The sequence below is a fragment of the Cebidichthys violaceus genome, unplaced genomic scaffold (assembly GCF_023349555.1).
Source record: "Cebidichthys violaceus isolate CVI_PGR_0920_01 unplaced genomic scaffold, fCebVio1.0.p SCAF_9, whole genome shotgun sequence".
Lineage (NCBI taxonomy): Eukaryota > Metazoa > Chordata > Actinopteri > Perciformes > Stichaeidae > Cebidichthys > Cebidichthys violaceus.
In genome coordinates, this window is record NW_027176975.1 from 9,076,903 (window position 1) to 9,103,879 (window position 26,977).

At 39.9% G+C, this 26,977-nt stretch overlaps 1 protein-coding gene across 2 annotated transcripts in view; it reads right to left on the reverse strand.

Moving 5' to 3' along the window:
* Positions 1-505: 505 nt before the first annotated feature.
* Positions 506-26,977, reverse strand: part of LOC137867001 (single-stranded DNA-binding protein 2) — a 50,768-nt gene continuing 24,296 nt past the window's right edge. Inside the window, exons 3-17 of one of the 2 annotated variants that reach the window (XM_068703369.1) lie at positions 25,866-25,927; positions 25,432-25,516; positions 8,233-8,322; positions 6,485-6,544; positions 6,307-6,370; positions 4,455-4,525; positions 4,286-4,353; positions 3,836-3,884; positions 3,718-3,753; positions 3,561-3,615; positions 3,399-3,469; positions 3,161-3,239; positions 2,983-3,011; positions 2,766-2,864; positions 506-2,382 (exon numbers count right to left, since the gene is read on the reverse strand). In XM_068703369.1, the coding sequence (XP_068559470.1) occupies positions 2,353-2,382; positions 2,766-2,864; positions 2,983-3,011; positions 3,161-3,239; positions 3,399-3,469; positions 3,561-3,615; positions 3,718-3,753; positions 3,836-3,884; positions 4,286-4,353; positions 4,455-4,525; positions 6,307-6,370; positions 6,485-6,544; positions 8,233-8,322; positions 25,432-25,516; positions 25,866-25,927 (948 nt within the window). In that variant the 3' untranslated portion in view covers positions 506-2,352. Of the gene's footprint in view, positions 2,383-2,765; positions 2,865-2,982; positions 3,012-3,160; positions 3,240-3,398; positions 3,470-3,560; positions 3,616-3,717; positions 3,754-3,835; positions 3,885-4,285; positions 4,354-4,454; positions 4,526-6,306; positions 6,371-6,484; positions 6,545-8,232; positions 8,323-8,673; positions 8,840-25,431; positions 25,517-25,865; positions 25,928-26,977 lie in introns of those variants that run through there. The other variant, XM_068703370.1, reaches the window with a different exon arrangement.

Consider the following 26,977-nt stretch of genomic DNA (forward strand, 5'->3'; position numbering starts at 1 on the left):
TTTTTTATACCTCACTCTGTTCTGTATAGGTCCACGGCTTCTTAGACTAACTGATGTAGCAAACTGTTATAATGGAGGGATGGTTGTAGTAGCAGCACTGTGGTGTCAGGTGCAACTGTGTGGCATCGGAAAATGGTTTACATGGCTCACAGGTCAGGTAGGAGGGCCCCGTGGCAGAATTTAGCTTAGGTTCCCAGGGAGGTCAGGGTGTGCCCTGGATGTTTACAAAGTCATACCAATATTCCAACATGATCTTATTATGAATATTCGTAAAGTTACGTTAGCTAACTTAATATAGACATGTAAGACATCACTCACATTATTATTATTATTTAAAAAATGTTTAAATGTATTTTGTCATTCTTCCTGTAGTTTGTGGGGGAAAGAAGTGGAGGAGTTGGAAGGGGACTGGGAGGTGTTTCCTTGTTGTCCTAGTGTGTGCAGTCCCACAATACAGACAGCAGCTTGAACAGTCCTCACAAATAAAAAGAGCTGACACTTTGACTAAGGGAAGAGAAGCTTTATACTAGCATATTCAAAACCCATGAAATACTTCTCTGTGTATTTACAAAAACATAATACAAGAATAAAAAAGAGAAAATTAACATCACAAATGGAGTCCCACATACTGCCACAAAACAGAAAACATGATCTAATTTACAAATGCATCTTCTTGTACTCCCAATTATGGCTTCAATCTAACACAAAAACAAAATAAAATATCTCTGTTCAGCTGTGATGGTGCATCATCAGTCCATCTCTCCCTTTGAAATAATTCTCTCCAGATTTGTCTTTAAATAATAATAATATCAAATACACGTACAAGACAGAGGAGCTACATTTGTGAGCTGTACACTTTGCAGTAAAGAAGGGGAGAGGAAAATGTTCACAGGCATATCAACCTTTTCTACATGATGATAATACATCTTGGGCAGTGAAAAAAATGTAAAACATGAATTAAAAACAAGCATATTTTTGCTTTCTGTACCAACCGACCTTTCACATCACAATGAGATCACAGTTTATCCGGATGGCAATTAAGTATGAGTGAGCAAAGTGACTTCATAAGCTTGTGTCTTAGAGTTACCACTCTTACTGTTCATCGGTCTTTGTTTTCTCTCTCTCTCATGAACATGTTTTGTCCAGAGAATGTGGGCCGTTGTATCAATTTTGCAACTATGACTTCAATATGTAAAATGATAAATCACTTGGATAAATGTTTAAATAACTAGAGATGAGAGAGGCCTCAGCAACAAAAAAACAACATAACAAATCATATTACAACACGCGCAGGTTCAGTGTCCCCTCTTGTTTGATACCATAGTCCAAGAATCAAATATCTTTTGCTTTCCCATTTTTAAACATTAACCTGTGTTTGTACAGTCAACAGATCCTCTTTCCCAGTGTTATCCTTACTGCTCTTTCAGCAGTCAGTAAAGGGACTGATTTAAAGTGAGACTATGCAACTTTTGAAAGTAGAAACACATTCTTCCTCTCCAAAACATTAAGTTAAATTCATAAGTACTAAAACTCCCTATTGGTCAGTTCAGCACACTGTACAATTTTTGTTTCTACGGCCTTACTACAACCAACAAAAGTTGCATAGTTTCGCTTTAAGCATTAAACAAACCTCTTTTTTCCCTACCATTCAATGTGACTTTATTCAAAATGCAGATAAATATTTCAGGTTGTGTGGAGGCCTTTCTGCAAATCACCAATAAAGAGCTGACTTTGAAGAGATCTAATTTTCCACATTTGTGGCTGAGTTTGGGAATCTAAAATAAAAAACAAATAAAACATAAAACACAATGTTAGCGGTTTGAAAGATTTAGCGGATACAAATGTTGAAAAGAACCTCCTGGTATGATTGTGATGTCTCTCCGAGTCTCTTTTCATAATTTCAAGAAAAGACAAAAGATGTAAAGATATTACATGTGACAACCAGTTAGATTAATATATATATATATGCAAAAGGCAGACACACTGTCTGTGACTGCAGTGGGTGCACAGTCCCATACACACTGTTTGCAAATATACAAAGAGTTCTCCTCCAGGTTGTTTCAATTTGGTTGCTTTGTACAGTCTCATAGTTGCAGAGAAAGAACTGATGAATGTAGCAGAGTCACCACTTTGAACCGGAGAAGAAATAGGAGAGAAGAGACGTGGGCAGAAACAATGGAGGGGTGGGGTTGGGGGATAGTAAGAAGACAGGGCCTAGGGCAAATGTCCTAACTAGGCAGGTGGTATTGGTGGTGGAGGAAGAGTCACTGGCCTAGATGACATCACATCCCGTCTCTGCTTTTTACTGATCCAGGTTACTGGGCAACTGAACCAAACCTGCTTCCAGAGCCTTCACACACTCATCGTCATGTTTGGAGAATACTGCAAAGATAAGATGGGGAGAAATAACAATGTTTGAGTTTTGAGTTCTACAGTACCCTTGATTAGAAATCTAATCAGAAAAAGAAACAGTTCAACATTACGTGAATAATGCTCTATTGATTTCTTTTACAGAGTTAGACTGGAAGATTCATACCACTCACCTGTCTGTACGGTAAATGAAGCAACAGGTAGCAGTCGATTAGCTTAGCTTCCAATCTTTATGCCAAGCGTATAATAAGTGTATTGGCTTATATATATAACTGCTCATTTAAAAGCATTAACATTTTGTGAATCCATTTTTAACTTTACTTTAGGGTTAACTTAAAAGTCATGGTATTGAGATCAGTCTAATCTTCACATATGATAGATGACAATCGACTTACACTTTCATTCTGAAAAGGGTTAAGGAAGTTTCCTCCCATCTCTCCATCCTCCCTGGGGGTCCCGGGCTGGTTACTCATACTTAGGTTACCAGGAGAGTTCTGTTAAAAAGTACGTAAAACAAAGCTTATTAGTAATTGTATGCTATTAAAGATACAAAAATCAGACATGCAGTGCAATATTAATATAATTTTAAAGTAGATAAATATCTTCTTTTACCTTGGGGAGACTGTCCATATCACCTGACCCTAAGAGTGGTAACACAAGTATGAAAACAAGTAACCATTATCAAAAGAATGCTTGTTTTGCTTAAATTTACTTGACAAATTAGGGGAAACTACAACCAGAGATTCAGTGTCCATGTAGCACATACTGTACAAGCTACTTGTTCCCGTACCTAATGATCCATTCATGTGATGGGGCTCCATTCCAGCCATTCCCCCTAGTGGACCGTCACCACCTGAACCCATAGGGAACTGAGGAGAACATACACAGTGGACAATGATATACCTAAAACATCACTAAAACAATGTTTTGATATCAAAGAACTATTACATCCACACATAAATTCTATAACCATGTGCACTTAAGTTCACTCAGACACAATGATATACACAGAGAGAGAAATGTCTCACATTTGGTCGGCTTCCACCTGGAGGGACTGTGTTTATCATAGTGTACATGTTGTCGCCAGAGTTGGTTGAATCTGACATAATAAACAGAGAAACAATTAGAGGACAATAGAGCAAAAACATAAACACAAACAGACAGACACACATAGAAGACATAGAGCGTACCTGCTGGACTTGGCATTATTGGGGTCCCAGGTGGCCCCCCTCCTCCTGGAGGTCCCTGAAATCACAGTTTTGGTTTCCATAAGATTCATTCATGAACTTATGAATTTCAGCCTGTACAGATAGTGAGCAGCAACAGCTTAAACCCAAAGATACATACCACGTAACTTCCTGGAGATGCAGAAGAGTAAGGGGTCTGCAAAAATACAGAAGAAAATCATGAAAGTAATTTCTAATTAATTGAAGTTTCTGTTGGGTGTCTTTGTTAGAGCACTTACCGAATTGGAGTTTGGAGGATTTGGCCAGGGTCTACCCCCACCAGGTCCCCTGGAACACACACACAGTTATACACTTTAGTTTTCTGCTTTTGGCAGGCTTCTTTGTTTCTAATTCAGTTGGGCAGAGTTGGCAACAACAAGCTCTTCTGTTGCCAGAGAGAGGTAAGGGGAACAACAAGTAATAAAAAAAAGGATAAAAGAAGACAAAATAGTGGAAAGCTGGCTCCTCGCTCCACTTCCAGACCCAAGAACATACAGTAAAGTTGTAATTAAAGCCACAGAAAGGAAACAGCTGACTACCTCTATTGTAGTGAGAAATTAAAGTTGTTTGCATTTAATGTTGTCCCTCTGAGTGAGAGAAATGTGGGCAGGTCATTCACACTGTGTGTGTGTGTGTGTGTGTGTGTGTGTGTGTGTGTGTGTAGATTGTATTATGTGGATATCACTCACATGTTCATACCAGGCATCCCGGGACCAACCAGAGCATTTAGTGGTGGTCTCATCCCACCTCCATAACCCTAAAAAAGAAGACACCAAATGTTCTCAGCTACGTCTACAAGAGAGCAAGTATCAGAAACAATGCTTTGTAAATATTCCCACAAATCCTCTGGTCCCATACCTGGGGCCCTAGCGGTACCATGCCTCTGGGGGGAGTCATCCGCTGCATTGGTCCCCCCATATTTGGATGTCCTGAAAGAAAGAAAAACAGTCAAACTACAACCAGACACCAGTTTTTTCCAGAACAGTGTATTCCGGTCAGACTGGGGTCAGTTTTGTTCATGTCTCCCCCTATCATCTTACTTAAATTGTAAGATATGGAACAGTTATTTGATTACATTACCTTACATATTGTGAACAACTCTTGTCATTGTCTTCTGAACTCTCTTACAACAAGCATGTGGGGTGACCGTGGCTAAGTGGAGAGCAGGCCGACCGCTTTCCAATCAGAGGGTCGGTGGTTCGATCCCCAGTTCCTGCTCTACTAGTCTCATGTCAATGTGTCCTTGAGCAAGACACTTAACCCCAAAATTGCTCCTGTAGCTGCGTCTACGGTGTGTAGATAGATACCGAATTGTAAGTCGCTTTGAATAAAAGCGTCTGCTAAATCACCATAATGTAGTGTATGTGTACTTTTGTATTTTATACTTTTGTCTGGACACTGTAGTGATGCAAAAACCTCAAGATGGACATCAATTTGATGTGTGTCTGGAGCAAACCATCATACAGTTTCAGCTTCAATTACTCTATCTTCTCATTATGTGAGTTTAACAGTAAGAGCATTGTGACTCTTTTTACCTAAGCAGAAGTTATGTGTGTGAAGGAGTGTGAATGGATAGAAGAGAGGGTTTTATTACTATCAACAATTCCCATGAAAAGGTTTAACTACCAATGAACTCATCCTTCTAACTGTCATTGTGGCCACAGACTGACACAGCTTATTCCTCCATGCCGTAGATCTTAATTGTCGTCGAAAAACTTTTAAGAACACATTAAGATGCCATACTGTTGCATTGAGTGACATATTCCTTCATTCTGATGAACAAGGCAAGTGTATCTTATCCCTTGAATCTTATTAAACAGCAACAGCAAACATATATAAAATATTCTCCAAGACCATACTGCTCAATCTCCAGAGATACAAAAATACAGTTATTTCAAAAATGAACTACAGCAACTAACAATAAATAATAACTATCATACTGAATAAATATGTCAGCCAGTGCAACAAGGTGGCTCTTTAACATGTTTTTGTTTTTTTATTTTTTTGTCACACTAGCTGTGGCTCTACAAATGGCAATGGCTCAAGTCCACAGCTTTGGTCCACATGTGAAATATGTTATAAATAATTATTTGATTGTTTGCCATAACATTTTGGTTTCCTGGTCCTCAAGGATGAGTTACTTAGGTGGCTCACAACTGTTTCTCTAGTGCACCAATGAGGCTGACAGTTTTGGTTAAGTTTAAATGTCTTGAGGAATACTGGCTGGATTGACATATAATTTAGTAGCCTACAGATTCCCATGGTCCCCAGAGAATGAATCCTAAAGACTTGGTGACCTAATTTTCCTTTTGCTGGTAATGACATTTGTGTCCTTAATGTTTTTTTGGAAACTATTATTCTGAGTAAATACCTTAAAAACAAAATACTTTCACATTATCCTAAGCTGTACTTTAGTAGTTTAGTGCTTATTAACAAATGTTGGCAAGTTGGCATTGTGAGCATGTTAGCCAAAACTAGCATTTAGGTCATGTGCAGCTTCACTGAATTGCACCTGTAAACTCTTTCTCCTGTTAATAGTTTTGGGGTGTCAGTTTTATGGCAAAATCTCTTTCAGGCTGTGAGTCCACAAAAAATACTTTAAAATCAAAAGCGAAAACAATGTGATCCTTTCACAAACCAGGTGCAACTGAGCACATGTGCCACAATATCTTTTGTATATGTTTGTGCATACCAGTGTGTCTATGCGTACCTTGCTGTCTTGTGGGGTCCATACCACTGGGTAACATAGGCTGGCTACCTGGGACTCCAAGTCCCTACAGAGGGAGGAGGATACATCACCAGTATTATCATCACCGTCTCACAGATGCTGTGCATTTCTACTATTCACAGTACTGTCTGCTGCCTGCAGGTGTCAGTGTGGCTCTTACCTGATTGGGTAATCTGAGAGGTGGTCTGGGTCCTCCAGGGTATCGAGGTGACATAAACGGCTGAAAGAAATCAGCATAGATGCAAGTTGAATCATTTTGGGTTATAAATACTGTGCACACAATCTCTCACATGCAAGACAAACACTCAGTTCTGCTGTATCAAGAGACAGTAGTGACGTCTTCAAAAACCGGTCCATGGTAACAAAACATTACATACTTATTAACACAGGAGATTTTGAAGAACATGTATACAGTATCTACATAATTTTATTAATTTAGTAAATTAAAAGAAATATACTGCTATACAAAATATACTGTCCTTGGTTGCCAAGTCAGACAACAAATTATAGTCCTTTTTATAACCCCTTTCATAGAAATAAAAGTGGTGTACAAACTGTATGGTGCACCACTATGGGAAGTTTTTCACTCTCCAAAAAAAAAACACAACCACAGCTACTGCATATATCCTCTGTTGAGTTTTGGGCTGATTTGCTTTTACAACAGTTAGTCTATGACAGCAGACTTAGGCCGACCGCATTTTCATTGGATTTATGGAAAAATAATGAGAAAAGAAAAGATGAGATTGGTTCGTAATGATGTCAGTGTATTTCTTAACTGTCTGCAGTTTGGCAGCATGTGCAAGAAGCACTTTTGCAGCTGTGAGTGGGTTTTTTACTTGTCCTCACACAGACAGTAGCAATGCTGTTGCTATGTCTGCTGAATTGATGCCACTGCGGTCAGAAAACTCAGTCGGCAGTGTTACAGAAGTAATACAATAACTTGCCACCAGAGAGCAATAGTCCACCTGTTTTGATCAGGGTCTTTTCTTTGATTACTCCGATTCTCATTTTCCAGCTGTGCTGAAGGTCTATCACAGAACAGAACAGCTACATTATTTCAAGTCTTTTGAAGTACTATAAGATACATGCATTAACATATAAATGCAAATAATTTAACACAGATGGTTATTAAATTAATAAACTGAATGAATGAATAAATACATGATGATGAAAGCTTGATATGTGGATACATCTTTGCAGGCATGGCTGTGAATTGTTTGTGATCTGCAATTATTTTGCCAAAAAAAAATCAGTTAATCACAAAATTCATCTTTGCATGCTGTGATATTTACTGATGTAGTCCACATGTAAATAATGTTAAGGAACCTAAATTAAGAACTGGCAAGCTGGTAGTTGTTGCGATTCTCTAACCAATAGGTCTTGACAAGATCTTGTCTTCAAAGAGCAATTGATCTTCAGAAGGAGATGGAAAAGGATGTTTGGAGTATTTTGAAAGTGGAGATGAGAAATGCCCATGAAGGATATTGATCTGTGTGTCAGATGCGAGCGCAAGTTTGACTGATAACGACGGTTAATCAATGTACAACTGGCAAAATCCTTCTGATGGAGATCAGAGATGATCTGGGGTGAAGCTGCGGATTACTTTTTATTTGCAAGGTGTTTATTTCTGTTGTCAGGGTTAGGGTTAGTGGTGCCCCCACACACAGATTAATGCAAATTATACACAAAGGTACTGTCTGTACATTAACACATACAGAATGAGTAAGTGAGTTCTTTGAGGAACAACTTCATGATTTAAATACTCACATATAATTTATGTAATCATTTAATATTATTATTCAATAATGTACCTGTCAGTGGCCTAAAGACCCATAGAATTCTCTTTCCTCTCTCACACTTTCTGTATGTGTGTGTGTGTGTGTGTGTGTATGTGTAAACATCATATACCTGAAAGAATCCTGGAGGGACTGGCCCCACTGGCATGCCCTCTCCTGGGGGAAGGTTCCCAAGCACGGGGCTGGGAGCTGCTGCAGCACTCTGAAAGATGAAAACACACAAATAAACAGAGTAAAACTCACAACTCAAACCAGTCTGCAGAAACTCAGCACCTCTTTGCTTAGCAGTGTTGGGAAGTAAGTACATACAAGTCAAGTATCAAAGTATATATATACTAGACACAGTTGAACTTTCGGAATTTTAAGTACTGTATTTTTACTTGTGATACTTAAAGTACATACATTTTCAACTACTGTTGCTCAGTTAGTTGATAATAAGTTAAGTTAATAAGTTGATGAAGTGAATACAGCACCTCTCCTACCAATGAAACAATACAAGGATCATAAAAACAAAAACAAAAAAATCAATCAAAGGGTCTTCCCCAGGTCTCACTTGCAGTCTCTCCTTCAGTGGGATATTTCCTGTTTCTGCAGATACCATGCCGGCTCAGGTTTATTTTTATACCTTGTGTGTTTTTTGTTGTGCTTGTCCCAGACGGGTGGCGCTGGCACATTTCAGCACAGCCTCCGTTTGCTTCCTGTGGCATTGTACTACTAACTAAGAGTTACCACCCAGCACCGGCCTCTTCCTCATCAAGTCTACAGACCAGACAGCATACAGTGTGGAAGAGTGTACATCCATATGATAATATGTGAACAGTGAGCACATGACGTCAGCATGCCTGTGTCTGTGTGTATTTTTTTATTTCAGTTTCTGCCCACTCGCTGTCCTATTTCTCTGATCCTCTCTCTCTTTCTCTCCCTCTCTGAAGGCATTGGCTGGGTATAAAGAGCTCCAGTGAAATTCACCCACAGTCTCTGAAGTTTCCGCCAGCTGACTTTTTAGGTCAGACAGGAACAAGGTTTAATCAGAGCTGAGATAAAAGCGGACTGACGACACTCCTGTATCCTCCGCTGCTCCACTCCACCACCCTCGCTATTCCCTCGTCCTCCTTCATATCTCCCAATTGTTAATGTTCAGCAACAGGGAACACAAGATGCCGGGCAGCTTTTTGATTCCATATTCAGCTTGTATTTGTCTCAGCAGATTATTGTACAGATGGACACAGATGAATATTGTATCTCTATGGTTCAGCGGTGGGAGACAGGGTTTGTTTGTTTGTGAGAGTGTACAACATCCTGCACAGAATGAATCACAACTAACACAAGTGCTAGTGATTTTGTGAGAGTACCCCCCCCCCCCCCTTTCTTTCCTTCTTCCTTCTCGCACCCTGGATTACCCAGAATGCCTTTACTCCCTAGCAGCCTGGAGGTCTGCTGAGTTAGCCTTCATGCACAGAGAGAGAGAGGGAGTGAAAGAGGAGAAAAGAGGACAAAGCAGAGATTATGAGTGTGTGTGTGTGTGTGTGTGTGTGTGTGTGTGTGTGTGTGTGTGTGTGTGTGTGTGTGTGTGTGTGTGTGTGTGTCTGTGGCAGTGAATGTGTGAGTGCACTTAATGTTTGTTTGTGTGGGAAAAGGAAAACTGGGGGAGGGAAAAAAATCTACCTGAATTGCTGACAAAGCAGCATTTTTCCAAATACAGCAACAAGAAAAAAAAGAAAAAGAAAACACAGCAGGATATATCTGCCCCAAAACCAGCACCACCCTCCATCTACAGAAAGGAAAAAAACAACACTGGCAACAACACTAACCCCTCCGGTACCAACAGTCTCTCTTGATTATGACAAATGAGATTGACTCAAATGACAGCGAGGTGTAAGAATGACACTTTATGCGGTAACAGAGAGTTTATTTGCTTTTATTTCTTGGCCGGGCGCAGTTACTTCTCAGAGTCTCGAGTCAGAGCTATGTGAGCTGCTTCAATGTTCTCATCTTACTCTTGGCAATAAAGAGAAAGAGCATATTTCCCAAAATGTCAAGATATTCCTTTAAGTCTGTACCGTTTCGATAAGATTTTGACAATAACATTAATAGTAACTATTTGCATATAAAGGTTGCCTACTAATACTGCAAGTAATACTAATAAAACGTCCTACAAATCTTTTAGGGTGCTGACAAAAAAAATGTCATTTGAATTAGAAGTTTAGATTTGAACTGTGGCCTGTTTAGCTTTGGAAACATTAGTTTATTGCCGTTATATCGGTATCTGCATATATGTTGGTTGATCAGTTACAAGAAATTGCAGTGCAAATATGCCATTAAATTTATGAGGTATATTACACACATTATTGCAGTTACATAGTTTGTACGGTGAGTACACATTCAATTTCAGGAATTCTGAATGTTTGTCCACCTTTTACGTTCATGTAAAAATGATCATTTTGAGATTATCTTTTGAGATTTAATAAAAATCACTGAACAAGTGGAACCACACACCCAACACATGGGGCCTGAATGCACTGAGGAAATAATCTATAAAGTCAGTTCAATTGGACTGATGGGCATGAAAATAATATGAGCCACATTCAAAGCATTGTTGACAAACAGTCCATAACGCTTAAAGATTTGTAGACTCATAAAACCTGGTATCTTTTCAGATTGGGAAGAGTTGGTCTTTATTTCTAAATTCAATAAAAATGCTTATGATTCTCTCCTTTATCAGCTGACTTGTTGCTGGTGATAGATAATTATTTAAGCAACATTTAATGTTTATTCTTTTAGTAACGACTTAGTGTTACAGTCGATAACTGTTAGATTAAACAAGCAGATGTGCTAAGACCTTTACTGTACCCCCCCACTCCAACACAAAGGCGCTTAAGAATTGCATAAGATTGCAGGGCTTCACCTGATGTATTGTGACATCAGAGCGGTACAATTAGCTGGAGTTAACAGCGTAGTGACCAGCAGGTTAATATTTACCGTCAGCTGTCATTATTACACTACTGTCAATTACTCTGAATTAGACTCACTGCATTCCTGTTAGCCAGTTATGTATAAATACTGATTCACAGCCAAGCTCGACATATTCAAGCACTTAACCTTCGTACACATCAAACGCGCACACACTGTGGCACACTGTTAATGAGTCCATCATTTACACTTCTCACACATCAGTGTTTACACTTTTCTGACAAGGCCGAGTGAGAGGGACAATGAGATATTGAGCTGGTGGCTTTACACATTAACACATCATATCATAGTACACGTTATTGTGTAAGTGGAACTGTCAACAATGTTTTGTGCAGTGAGTCTTTCTACATTTTTGACTGAGCTTATACACCGTCCAGCTGATAATATTCATTGCACTTGACCTAATGGAGTCGATTGCTGATTCAGTTTTAGAACAAATTGTAAGACCCAGTATAAGACATAGATGATCTCACAGATTAACACATTTGTAACTGGTAAGATAACTTGTTGTTGTGGTACTGTATTACCTTTGATGAAAATATGTTCTTTAAAAACATGTTAATGACCATCCAATCTAAACCACTTAAACTGTATTAATGTCTTTATACCAGCTCAGCTCTCTTCTGCTTGTCTGTTTCAGTGTGTGGCTCCCTCTCCCTGTGTCTAAGTCTTATTCACTGTCTCTTCTGCCTGTCCTATTTTTGTTTACAGAGATCTTAAAAAGATTTCAGTCTAAAGAATCTGAAAACAAGACAATGTCCATTCATTAAATTGTTCAGTGATCTGCTCTTCGCGGCTGGTTGTGTACTATGATCCCTACATTCATAGTCACAGGTGTTGTAAGCAAAAGGTGTTTGTAATGAAACCTGAGGCTATGGAACAACCCCCCATGCCCTCAGATGAACACCTGCATCTCCTAGCAAACTCATTTGTTGCATAAATTATTTAAACCACCCCCCTCCAGGAGAACGCTGCAGTATACCAGACATACACAACAAGACATTTAGCACAGTGGACTGCAACATCACTGGATGTGCACTGCCCTGCACTGGAAGACGAAATGTCGAAAACATTTTAGCAAAAGGAGATCAGTGCCGAAAAAAAGTATGTGCCAAAATATATTCTGATGTCCAGGTTAAAAACCTTTTCCTCAGGTGGTAAAGAATCACAAAGATAAACTATAGACACAATGCAATACCTTGACATTACTGATTGGTTTGTGGACTACGGTTTTGAAGCATTGAGTTCAGCATTTTGGCTGTCGCCATCTTGACTTTTTACAACCAGAAGTGACATGAGAAGGTGTAGCTAAGTTACATCAAACGCTGAAACAATCTGACTTCTTTTTGCAACCAGTAGAGTCACCCTCACATTGGCTTCCCTTTTCAGAACCTGAGTTCGTTGCTCAAGATATATATACATACACCAACAAAAAACATACAAAGAAAAAATAAATTTGCGATGAATGTTTCATATGTCAATATTAAAAGAACTTTGCATGAGGTTTAGATTGAGTTGTCCAAGCACAGGTTCACATGTGTGAGGACAGAAACAAAGAGCCGTAACAGTGCTACACACATTGTGTGCAATGTGTACAATTTCTCCATCCGAAATGACGCACTTTACTGATACCACGTTGCTTTTATCTTATCAAGCATCCTTTGCATTATAGGACTTTGGAATAAGTGCTGAAATGAGAGTTGACTCATTATGAACAAAACAAAGAAAACACATACAGTAGATTGTAGATAGAAATACATTTATGCAAAGTGATGAAAAATTGTGCTTTCTTCTAGAAAATACAAAAACAGTTGAACAAACTGCAGCCACTGAAATGTAGTGCAATTACACTACACTTTGCTACTTTACAACCTAATCAGACTTTCTTAATCCCATCAGACTGAAGGGCTCAGTAATACTTAATGAGGTAACTTGCAAACTCTTTCATCCTTATATGTTTACTGATTGTGTTTCTCATTAATGTCTGCACCTAATGCATGCATGCATACTGTGTGTGTGTGTGTGTGTGTGTGTGTGTGTGTGTGTGTGTTTGTGAGTGAAGGTGGGGAGTCATTTTCATTCAATACTTCAGAGACCGAGAGACACTCAGAGATGCGTGAGTGGAATCTCAAAAGGCTGTCTGTGTCTATCTTCTCTCTCTCTCTGCCTGTCTGTTTATCTCTCTCTCACTCCCCCCACTCTCTCTCTCTCCTTCTCTCTCTCTCTCTCACTCTCTCTCTCTCTCGTCTCAACCTGCATAGGCTCATGTCTGCTTTCTCCACTTCTCTGTCTCTCACAGGCACACTTTGTTTGAACAACAAATCAGCTCTGGCTCATCTTTTTTTTTTTTTTTTTGGGGGGGGATTCATTTACCACCCCATAACAACTTGTTTACGTCAAAGATTGGGCTGGTAATATTATATATTTTTCTTGTCGACAAATCCCAATGTTGCCTCCTTCCACCATTATTGTCCAAAACACTATTAGATGCACACAAATTAGTAACATTGTTGCACTGGCTGACATGTTCCTTCACTAGGGGCACTGCAGTTTATTTTGAATCAATCCCCACAATCAGTCCCCAAGATATGCACTCCTGTTTGAGTATAGGGTACAGCTGTTTTGAGCAAATACAGATACAATAGAAACACACACACACACACACACACACACACACACACACACACACACACACACACACACACACACACACACACACACACACACACACACACAGTTAAAACCTTTAATTGATAACTGACATTTTTCTCTATTAATTGACTGTTTGCTCTATAAAATGTCAACAAAATCCCCACAATGGTGGGGGTGTGGAAGGGTTACCACTGAGTCTCAAGGCCACATGCAGTACAACAGGATCTACATATGACACACCACACAGGAAGGAACCCCATCCCTCCTCCCTCTTCCCCTCTTTCACACTCCCTCCATCCTCTCAAATGCCATTAGTCCACTTCCTGAACAAGGGAGGGGGGGAATGGAAAGAAGAGATGCTACCAGCCTGCATGACACACACACACACACACACACACACACACACACACACACAGTCACGAGCAGATACACATTCACATACTCACATTAAAGTGTGAGAGCGGAAACACAATAAGCAGATTGATTTCTGCATTAGTGTATATGCACAGAAAATAACTTTGTGGTCTGTCAGTCATTGTCAAAAGCATAACTAGAGTATTTCTATAACTAAGGGAAGTAAGAGAAGTAAGAGAGACAGAGAAGAGAGATAGAAGAAGTGTTTTTAGCAGCGTACAGTAGAGATGAGAATGAGCGTGCTCTGCTTTTAACCATGTATTATTCACAGTCTCCTGTGGCGACCAGAGACAGATCAACACGCTCCACTGTTCAATCCTGAGCCAAACTCACTTTTCAATTTCAATGCAGATAGGCTTAAAATCACCCTCTGGCATTCAAAGCTCCCTTTCTGAACCAAAACATGCCATATGTTACACCAGTAACACACAGCAGCGAGTGGAAAAAAAAGGTTCCCTTTGTGTACTTTATCCCAGATCTTTGCTGGTTAGAAACAATATCTGGCTGCGTGCAAGCTGCCAAGAAAAATAATACAATGAGAGAGAGTATGTCCATGTGTTACGTTAACATGGGACAAACCCAGGTTGCTTTGGCTGACATGCCAATTTCATACAGCCTGGGTCTTGACTTTGATAAAAAATTGTATTCTTTAATTTTATTCTTTAGCGCTCATCGGTTTATAGTTTATAAACTATAGTTAGTTTATTTTGAGGCATACATTTCCCTGCTGCCGTCAATACTCACTAGAGCGTTAAATGTGTATATAGCTTTGGCTGAAACTGTTTCCAACTAATGCACTTCTTACCACTGTTTGAGTAATGTTTGCTAAAAACTATGATGCCCAGCTGTTTTTTGGAGCTTTTTAAAAAAGCCTTTCAAAAAAAGATTGAAGATGTAGGTCTTTAGTGGAACCATGGGCGTGGGGCTGAGTGCCACAGTCAGGCTTGAAAATTCTCACGGGAGAATTCACAAGAAATACAATTTGCAGCTGAGTGCAATTTGCCCTTTTTTTTTAGTCTGATTGCAATTATCCATGTGGCAAAGTATAAATGTTGCCTCTGTGCCAAGAACAAAGCAGGCGGAACAACGACAGAGAGAAAAAGAAAAATTATATTTTCAGACCACAAGCTACAGGTCCTGACTGACTAGGTGCAGAGGCATTCCTCAAAACTTCCCCAAAGTCAGTCAGTAGATGAATGCGCTTCAGTTACCACCAACTCTTTGAAGATGCTAATAATTTCACTATAACTGAATATGGCCAAAACAATGGAAAAAAAACAATGTTGCAACATAACCTGGATTTTCCTTTAACAAGAAGAAGAATGTTCATCCTCACATTATCCTGTACAATAGAATGTCCATTCCCAGCAGGCTCTCTCTAGTAAAACATTATAGGTGATTACCAAAATGGCAGGACAACAGTAATCTACTTGTTCTGACTGGGTGATTACAGGTAGGGTGATATGAGCTGCACAGTGGGTGACAGTGGCCGTGTTCATTTATCACTGATGTCACTATTGACCCTTGTAAACATCTCTGAGGCTGCGAGGAGCTGTATAATATGTGAGGTGGAGCCGTGGGCTGATGCACTGTCAGATACACATACAGAGCTGAAAATGATGGTCACTAGGGAGCCACACTTCTCCCACCACTATCTCACTTGGTTCAACGACATGGGGGAGATAAGAGAGATGGACTGAACACATCGGAGAGCGTAGAGAGACACAGAGGAAGATTTAACAACTTGAGATGAAGAGGAGACTATGTCATAGTCTTTTCTATCTGGCAGATCGATGCAAAGACAGAACAGTGATTCACCTGAAATCCACAGATTGTGTGTAGTCCTTAACACTGAATCGATCCGGTTCTTTTAAAATACATCAGTGCAACTGCGTAGATTGGAAATAAAAAACTGGCAGGCTTGTTGATACAAAGACCCATCAGTCAAATCCACAGGAAGAACTAATGAGAAGTCACTTTCTGTGTCTTACCTTGCAGTCATTGTAGTGCTAGAGGGGCAGACACAAGAGACAGCACGAGATAACAATATGGGTGTCTACAACAGCAAAAAAAAAAAAAAACAGGGGTTAGTTGGGGTCAAAAAGATAATGTGCTGGTCTGATCGTGTCAGCATTCTTGCTTTGCGCTCCTGCTCTCCCTCTGTAGTCCTGCTGCAACTTCTACAGCTCGGTCTCTGGATCACTCATTATAATCCCGTTCACACACTGTGTAAACCATTTCTATAACTTCTCTCCCAGATGAGTCAGGGAAGACTTGATGTTAAACTATACAATACCATACTGAAATATTTCATCATAGTTTCCTAAAGATTTTAGAAAATATCAACTTTGACTCCAGTTTGAATTTCACAGAAGTATGTATGTGAAGCTGCTTGTGTGAAAGCTCAGATAGCACTGTATCACCTTTCCTCAAGACTGTTGCAGACACGCAGCAAATGCTCCCGACTAAGCCCCTTATTTTCATAATCAATAATAATAACTGCAGTCAAACTAGAAACTACTCTTCCGTAGCCCACAGCTCTGTTAGAGCTTGTTCTCATTCTTACATCTTCTTGTCTTCCCCTGTCCCCAGTTAACCTCTCCCCTCCTCTCTGCTCCATGCCCTCGTCTTTGCTCCCGCCTGCTGCAGAGCAGCAAGGCGTGCATATGTCAACATCACATTAACACTCCACCTCGTTCATGTCCAAACACGCATGTGACATGACTCAGCGTAACACAGTGGTGGAAAACACGCTCCTCTGAGACTAGAGGGCTGCGCGCAACAGGCCAGTGAAAGAGGAAGGAAGATGATAAGAGAACAGAAGAGAAATGCAGAAGGACAGAGAACGGGGACAGAGATAGGCACAGGGGAATAAGAAGAGAGAGAAAAACTGCTGATGTAAAGGAGAGAGGATGCAGCAGAGTAGAGAGTGAGAGGGGGAGAGAAAAATGGTAGAAACAGAGCGAGAGATTGTAATGTTTCCTAAAAAAATACAGAGAAGTGTCACACAAGCATAGAGTGTTCAGCATTGAAATTAAATTCAAACTGTTGTAGATTGTGACAACCATTTCACTATCTCAACCTATGGACATTCCCGTTCTTCTTCTCCCTTCACTCCCTCTACACTCGGCTCACTCTGCATTGCCATGGCAATGATGTTACAGTGAGTCACCTCCACATCTCCCTCCTCCTCAACACTGCCAAGAACGAACATGGGAGCATGTGAGAGCGAGAGAGACATAAACAGAGAGGGAGAGGGGGGGGGGGGGGGGCAGAGGAGGAGAAAGGGCTCTGTTTCCCTGGAAACAGACTGGGGGTCTCCCCAGCCCCCATTGGTTCTCAACTGGTTACTGGTTACCTACAATGCTTGAGGCCAACACAGTCTGTTTCTAGGTCTCTGTCTCTTCATATGCAAGTGCAGAAAACACACAGGTTCCCGAAATGCAAGTTTGCATTTCATGCCGCTGATTCAAGCCGTTCATTGTCAGGTTTGCTTTATGCTAATCCATAATCAGATAATAAAACATCCGTTCCCAACAGGATCTTACCTTGTTTTGTTTTGTAATTATTGCAGTCAGCAATGACTGAATTTGAAGCTGCTTTTCTGAACAGATGTGATAGTTTGCAGCACGTTTTGTAATATTTCCTGATAAATTACAGTAATGTAAAAAATACCAAGACCACGGGACATTGTGAAATAGTTTAAGGAACTAACTAACAATCGGTTTATAATTTGTTCCAGCAAGAGGTAAAATTATCTTCAAAAGGTTTGATGCAGCTGGTGGTAATTGCAACAATATGCAACAAAAGGCTTGGAAAGCAAGTAATAGATGCTTCAGTTTAGAAAAGTTTTGCTAAAAATGTAGATGGTGGAGCTTGTTGGGAGGCAGCTCTTTCTGAGAAGGGGGAAAGAAAACCCCACAGTCAATAAGGTAACTGGAAGTTGGATTGTTGAGGTGGAATATTTATTATATTAGGTCTGGGCTCCTAAGAGTGGCTCTGAGGAAATGATTTGAAACATTTTCAAGCATTCATTCAATTTGACCAATTCTTGTGAGTGTTGTGAGACACAAAACATGTTGATTAGACCCCTTATATGATTAGATAATTATAACATAATCTTGTGTCCAAAGTGGACTTTTTGGCCTGTTGGTGGTAGAACAGAAAAGCCCCTGAAGTTTCCAAAATGAAGAGGATTTATCCTCTAGGGAGCTTGAATGTGATTTACATGGCAATCTGATCATTATATTCTGAGATTTCCTGGGTAAAAGTGGGCATTTAGTCAAAAAATGTTGGCTCATATTGCCATCCTTGCAGTGCTAGAGAGAAATTAAACATTAATGACTTAACATTACAGCATGTTCTGTTGCAAGTTTCTGGGAAAGACTGTGTGTTTCTGGGTTATGAAGGTTGCAGAACATCAGTACCTAGAGAAGTGAATCAGGGGTACAGACCCTGAAACAAAGCTTCAACCAAGAAGACAACTGAAAGCAGAAAACGTTGTGTGTCCTTGAGTGTGTGTACAGTATGAGTGTCCTTCTGTTTAATGTAACAGTACACATTCATATTGTACAGTACATGTGTCTCATTGCAGATAGGAGATGTTTTCAGTTAAGTTCGCTGCAGCTTCCCATCCAGTCGCACGCACGCACGCACGCACACACACACACACACACACACACACACACACACACACACACACACACACACACACACACACACACACACACACACACACACACACACACACAGCGCACTACAGTACTTATGCGCTTGTTTTCCCAGAGTGCATCAGGATGTAGATGAATTACACAGTCATGTCTGGTACTACATATTTACAAATGTGTGTATCCTTAAGCTGTACAATCAAGACAGAATGTGTGTGCCGCTGTTAAATTGAGCGGAGTGAATACATTTACATGCATGAATGTAAGATCTGGCAGCGTGAGACAGAGCATTTTTATCAAAGGGGGTTGCTGTTGGTGCTGCCTCTTGATCTCTTCTTCCCCTCTAACTGTTGTGTGCCTGCTATCTCCCACAGCGATGCCACACAATGATACCAGGCTCTCCTTGCTTTGAATGCTCGCCTGTAACACTGCTGGCTAAAGTCAGCGGGGTGCAGCGACACTAACTTTTATTGCAGTTTTAACGATTTCTGCCAACCTGTCAGTGCCCCCCCCCCCCAAAAAAAAATTTCTCCGTTAAGGAGTCATGACTGTGATAAAGAAATAAAACGGATATATAAACAAAAACTACTCACAATTTACAGTATGCTCACAATATGGACAAAACATGTGAGGGGTCACAAGTACAATAAAAAACGATTTGTTCATCAATCCATTAGTCAATCAACAGAAAATGTATCCACTATCAACTATTTTGATAGATTATTCGCTTCAGTAGTTTTTCAAGCATATATGTCATACACTCCTTATTTTCAGTTTCTCAGCTACTTTCTTGTATGTCATGGTACATTTTATATTTTGGAGGTTTGGACTGTTGGTCAGACAAATCAAGATATTTGAAGACAGTTTGTGCATTTTTCTACTGCAGCTGAGAGATCTTAATAACTTCAGAAAACTTAAGAAAACACATACAGTATGTGTCTATTTGCTTTTCACTTTATTCTGATTTTTTTTAATTAAATGATTAATCAAAAAATCATAGTCTGCAGATTAATAGATAAGGAAAACAATTCTTAGTAGTTAAAGTAAAAACATGGTTAAAAATGAAAATCAAGACCCGTCACTATACTAAAAATTAGCATTAAATACTTTTTTAAATGAAATTGCCTGATCCCACTGGATATTTAAATGTATTAGGAAAACATACAATTGAAAACTCCAAATAAGATGAAATAATTTGACAAAGTGCATGTTTTTGCATAATGCGTTAGCACATTGCTAAAAATTTTGCAGGATTTTTATGGCTATAAATATTCACCAGTCAGTCAGTCAGTCAGTCAGTCAGTCAGTCAGTCAGTCAGTCAGTCTCTCTCTCTCTCTCTCTCTCTCTCTCTCTCTCTCTCTCTCTCTCTCTCTCTCTCTCTCTCTCTCTCTCTCTCTCTCTCTCTCTCTCTCTCTCTCTCTCTCTCTCTCTCTCTCTCTCTCTCTCTCTCTCTCTCTCCGTGTGAGGTTGCATGCCCGGCTGATTCTGCACAGCCTGGTTCCCTAATATGTGTCTACTTGTCTTCTAGTTGACTGAATATCATTGATACTCTTGTTTTTGTGGTTTTTCTCATTTATATTTATGAGACAAACCTGAAGCTAAAAGTCCAAACAGTGTGATAATGGTAATAGTATTACAAAAGACTGACCACCTGCAAATTTCAGTTCACCTCATATTTTCATTCACAATAATCCCCCTTTTTTTTTTTAACAAAAACCCACGATTCATCGGGGAGGACTCATTTTTCAACCGACTTGCTTCAGTTAATAAGCACATTCTTATCTGGAGGCTGCACAGCACAGCCAGTACGTGTTGGACACTGATAATCTCCTGAAATAAGGAGTGTGATATTTTTCTGAGTGTTTTTTTCATCAGTTCTTCCAAACTCCCCAAATTTGTCTAACTCATCAGCCCTTCTACAACCTCTAGACTCCTTCCAGAGTTTGCAAGAATAATCCACTGAGGCAAATTCAATAGTGTAACTGTATAATTATTCTGCAAATTCAAAGCGCCGCACACAATCACGCACCAATGCACTTAACACATATTATATGAAGACGTTTGTAATTCAATTAAATGGACCATTTTTCAGTACAGCAAATATTTTAAAGGGTCTAAATGTCATAATGTAGTAGAAGAAATGTCGCTTATGTGCTCAATATTGTTCCCACAGGTCTTACAAGCAATTTAAAGCTGACTCAATTCTTTCTCGTTGCGCTTTAATTTGCCCACATTATGTTAAAGTTCACAGCAATTAGAAGGGATAAAAGTTTGGTGTCAGTAGTGAAAGCATTCAGTTCAAAACACAAGATTACTATCATATTTTTCTTCATTTATTAACTATCATAAGGTATTGCATTATAGCTGTATATATGCATTCGTTTCAGGCGACATAACCAGCAGGGGGCGACTGCTCTGGTTGCGAAAAGAAGTCTGATTGTATAGAAGTCTATGAGAAAATGACCTAACTTCTCACTTGATTTATTACCTCAGTAAACACCGTGAACATGAGTTCATGGTCTCAATCGTTAGTCTTCTTCAATACATCATGATGTTTATTTAGTAAATGATGATCCCATTTACAGTAAAATAGACGATAAAGTAGGGCATGCTTTAGGGTGTGGCTACCTTGTGATTGACAGGTTGCTACCACAGCTTTGTCCGTTCTGGGAGTTGTCTGCGTTTCATTCTTAAAACTTGCTTTTTATTTCATGAAAGTGTATCGTAACCTTTTTGGTCGCCTAAAAATGTCTTATTCAGCGTTTGGTTGTACTTAGCTCCAACCTCCAACCTCCAACTTGTGTCACTTTTGGTTGCAAAAAGCCAAAATGGCGATGACCAAAATGCCAAACTCAAGATTTTCAAACGGCAGTCCACAAACCCAATGATCAGAGGCATGCTGACTACGTACACTTCTTGCATACAGTCTATGATTCATGTTAGTGCATATGCCATATACAATATTACAGCTACGTGACAGCTGTCAACTTCCAAACCCTCGACAAGAAAGCAAAAGATAGAAGCCTGAAATGACCCGCATGGATTGATGTCTTATTCTTCAGAGACAGAAAAGCAACAGCAATTGACTTTTGTCTCTAATAAGGCAATTTCCGGGCCAAGCATACAAATTTAAAAATAACTTGTTTTTATGACTTCATGGCCCCTTGCAAATGGAAACCGCTCATTTAGTGTCAAGAACACAATTTACAAAGCACTTAACAGAACTCTAAACAGCCTTTCTGATGCCTGAAAAGCCTTGTCTGACGATGGAAATCAATAACATTGCATCTCTCTTCACTTTGTTCATCAGTCTTTTCTTTCTTTCTTTCCCTTTTAACATTCGATCACTAGATTAAAGTCCTAAAAGACAATCCTCACAGACTCAAATCTGGTGATATGATAGGTGATATATATTGTACAGTACACAACCACATGCAAAACGTCATGCACATTTAAAGACAGAAGAGAAGAAAATTAAGACAGTTTCTTTAAATCAGATCTACCCAAAGCCAATTGTATCTACAGTAGGTAGTTCAAACTGGGATAATTGTGCAAATCAAGTCAAAAGCCTTGTCACAATCAAATCTATTATCAAAGGGAAGGGACCCAAAGATGAAGTGAATGAGCTCCTACATCACCCCAGCATTAATTAGGACTTCACTCAGTAATTAGCTATCTGAAAATAATTACCATCAAAATGTCTGATTATAATCTGTCAGTCTCAAAGTCAGGAGACTGAAAGAGAAACACCAGCATCAAATTAAGGTGTGCTACTTTTTTTCAGCGACGACCACCGCGGTCGTCCCCTCATTTGGTTTTAATTGAGCGGCAGATATGTGGGTAGTACCTCTGATTGGATCTGAGAATCAACGCAGCATTGGAGCAGTTGATTGAAAGTGACCTTGGTCTAATTACAATTGGTCTAATTATAATTCTCTGATTACATCCCTGCAGGAAATGTAAGAATAAGATGGCCTCTGCTATTAACGTTAAGATTCTGAACGATTCCTGAATTTAACTGATTCTCATCAGATGAGAAGAAATAACAACAAACTGTTTCTGTCATTTTGAATAAGATTACAATTACTCGAAATGTGTTTTGCTTTTTGGTGGTAAAAATAATTAATTCATCTAAAAAAAGAAGCGTCTGTCTTTTGTCCCCCTTTTGACTCATTCTCTCTCCCTAACTCCCTGTTTTTCTCCTCTCTGGCTGTCTGCGAGGGCTGAGGTCGTGCTGCCCTCCAGCTTCCTTCCTCGCAGCCAGGATGACATCATCACATAGCTGCCTCGTCCTTGGAGTGCCTATTCATCATCCTGATCATCATCGCCGGCATCAGCAGCATCACCTGCGTATGAGATCACATTTACACAAGCACATACACCTATTGCGAGAAGATAAAAGAGAAGAGAGCCCCCACCGGTTCCGCAGGATTGCAAGCCTAAAGGAAAGACGGAGACAACCACAGAGGGGGAGAGGGAGAGGACGGACGATCCTGCTGGGGTAGGCAGAAACCCCTGACCTGTGCACTTCCAACAATACATCTCAATAAACCACAGTACAGACAAATCTGATGAGTCAGACTTCAGGCTACAGAGGGAAAAACAACAACATAAAAAGAAGGACCGAGAAGACCCCTCCACTCCTCCCGTCCCCCTTCATCTCGCAACTTCCCGCGAGGAGAGAAGCACTTCCTCTCTCTTAGTCACCAGCAAATCTAAAACTTCAGGAGCTCTGGCACTGCTCACTGTATTCCGGTTACTGGACTCTGCATGACTGAATAAACCAATGCCTTGATGTGCGGGAATTACAGCAGTGAAGTGGAGCCACACTGAGAAAACACAGCAATAAACAATGTTTCCAACACACGGGTCACTGTCTGCCTGCCCAGTCTGCTCTTTAGCGTAATGTGCTCACAATACTTTAGCCGGGTATGTGTGTTTGTGCGTGTGCAACGTAGAGCTGGTGTGCTCTGGTAGATTACAGCAGCAACTACAAACTTGAAGCAGTATTTTCTCAATAATCATTTATCACTTTCAACATCAAAACAAGAATCTAATTAAACACCACTTGAACTGATGAAAGAGTCCCAACGAAAGACAAACATTTTTCGAGGTTGTGAAGACAAGGTGCAGCCATATGCTATCCAAACAGTGTTAAGTATGTTGTTCTGGGATTAGATGGTAGCAGTGGTGGGCCGTCAGGGCCAGCAAAACCTTCTCTGCTGGCCTAGACAAAATCACAAAGTTATAGCTATTTTATAATTTAATAATTTTTCACAAATACACTACATGTATTCTAATATTTTTTTCCCATTATCTTATTATCTCATTGCACAGCTACTGTCTTCCTCAGTTGCTCTGCTTCCAGTGCAGCTTGTTTTAAGTAGAGCTCTTATCCAATCAGATTTCACCTCTATGTTGTCTCTTAGTAAAAAAAAATCTGCCTGGAGGCCTTCAGACTTACAAGTGAATCCCTCTGCAGTTTAAGTAAATGGGGACGATAGTGTTGATTGTCATAGTCTTCAACCAATCAGATTTTTAGTTTGACATGTTGGGCGGATTCTTTGACATGCCAGAGCCTTCTAGCTGGCCTAGCTACGTGATTGGTCAGTGGGCTAGCGTGACATGTTGGGCGGTGACAATCCCGGTATCTACTGCCTCTCGGTGTTGACAGACGAATAAATCCGCCAGCAACAACAACTAAGGTGTCGTGTATTTCCTGGAGGGAGTGATAGCGTTACTATCTGTCATGTAGTTTTCATGATATGGGTAATGTTGTTCCCTCTGATATGAATAATATTTGAATGGCCCGTGCTCTTGAGTGTGTGGCGGAATGTGTGTTTTAGCTGAATTGATTTTGACTATGCATTGTTCGTTAATGCCGCCGCATCCCGCCGTGCGGGTATTCATGCACAGTATCTGCACTCTGCAGTTAGTGTATTTGTAGGTGTTGAGCTTCATTTTTACGAGTGAAGGCCCAGGTGTAAAATGCACGGCTCGCCACTTGATGGTAGAAACTGATGAAGGTTGGTGAATCCTCACTCTCAACCTTATGGCCTATAACTGCACCAACATTAAAATATTCACCTTTGACATCAGCTCTAAATCCTCAGCGGGTTTTTTTGCGCTTGTCGACATATTATCGTAATAAAAAAATAAAAAGCAGCAGTAACCCACCCGTTGACGTTGCCATCATCCATATTATCCTTTGCATGATCTACAGTGGTAAGTCATAATATTTCAAAGTGTGAAAAAAAACACTCGGAAGTAGGAAGAGACACTGGAGTAAGGTGTTTAGCATATTAACACAAATTTGAACACATCTCTTCATTAATTGTAATGATAATATCAAATAAGAAATTATGTGACTATATGCAGTCACAATATTTAACAACGAATTGTGAAATAATTTTAGTTTCTATCCCATTATTTCCTGCTTATAATCACAATGTCTTATTTATGTACTGTATATAATAATAATAATAGTAATAATAATATTTAACACATTGGGTTTCAATATAACACGCATCTCTCATCATACATCCCTGCGTTAATCAGAGAGGGCCATTGAGCCAAGAAGGAGCAAGGAAACCTAAATCAGACTCACATAGTCATGGAAGGCCTTGGCCTCACTGGAGTGTTCACATGTGTCTCTTCTCTCTGGAGCTGCACAATACAGGTCCCAGAAGACACTGCAACACACAGAGAGGCAGTCGGAGAGAAGCATGATAAGAAAACAGAAACATTAAAGCTTGACAGATAAAATAATAGTGCATTTTAGAGGCAGGTAATCCAGCATCGAGGCAATAAGTGCAACTCTATTATCGTCATCGGAATAGACAACTTTAGGCGAGTGCATTACAATTTGCAAACAACAACTTGAAGAAGAGCTTTTGGGGACAATTAATGAGATGAAGATGAATTAAAATGGGAGGAGAAGGAGGGCGAATGATCATTTTTTTTAATTAATAATGTGATGGAATGAAGAAAAACAGCATGAAGAGGAATGTAACTTGAATCATTAGACATAAAAACACTCACCACCACCATGAGTGGAGGAACCCCGGAGGTTCTCCTAATGTGATGTTCTTCTCCCATCGGATCTAGACAGAGAGAGAGAGAGAGAGAGAGAGAGAGAGAGAGAGAGAGAGAGAGAGAGAGAGAGAGAGAGAAAGAAAGAGAGAGAGAGATGCTTCAGAAACATATTAAGTAGAAAAACATGCCCAACATCCGAATTACCTGCTTTACAAGGTTACAGAGGGTGCAACAAGGGAATTCTTATAACACATGCCATTATGTAATTATATTATGATTCTCATGCCATGAAATCATAAGTGGATAACTGAGTCTATCTGTGCCTGAAAGCCTGTATATTCACAAGTACGTGAAAATATGTGCGTGTGTGTGTGTGTGTGTGTGTGTGTGTGTGTGTGCGCGTGTGTGTGTTTACTGAGAAAGGGTATGTGCAGACTCTGAGGTCAGAAATATGTACCAGTCTGAGGAGCCCAATCAAACCTTTGTATAACCCACACACCCTCCTTCTTATTGTCTTTCCTTATAACTGCTTCTTTTTATGTATTCCTTTTTCCCTTTTTCTTCCTCCATTCCCTCAATTCCATCTTACTCTCTTCTTGCTGTGTGTCCAAGTCACGTCCAAAGACAATAGTGTTTATAGTTGTACCGAATGGCCACCCTCGATAGTGGTGTAAAAGCCGTCTGGGCATAGGGGTGCATCGGTCAGACAATCGTTTTTGTACATGTGACAAAGCTAATAGAGTGGAGAATACAAAAAGAGAACAGAGTGAGACATTCAAATATTGCCTACTTTCCATCCTGATATACCCCAGCGTTACCTCCATTCATACATTATTTTGTGGGGTAACAAGTTACGTAAAAAAAGCCCCTCCACTGTGTAGCATCGAGTGGGGACTGGATCAGTCAGTTTTGCCAGATTGGGCTTTTCCAATCCACCCATTTGGGCTACTTTTGATTCCGTAGGGCGGGTTGATATAGCATTTGGCTGGCTTTTGTCAACATTTGGCAAGGTTTTGAATATATATATTGTGAAAACATTATCAAACAATTCATTCTATGGTCAGAAACACACACTAAACTCAGTAAACTTCGTAGTGTCCACTCACTCATATTATTGA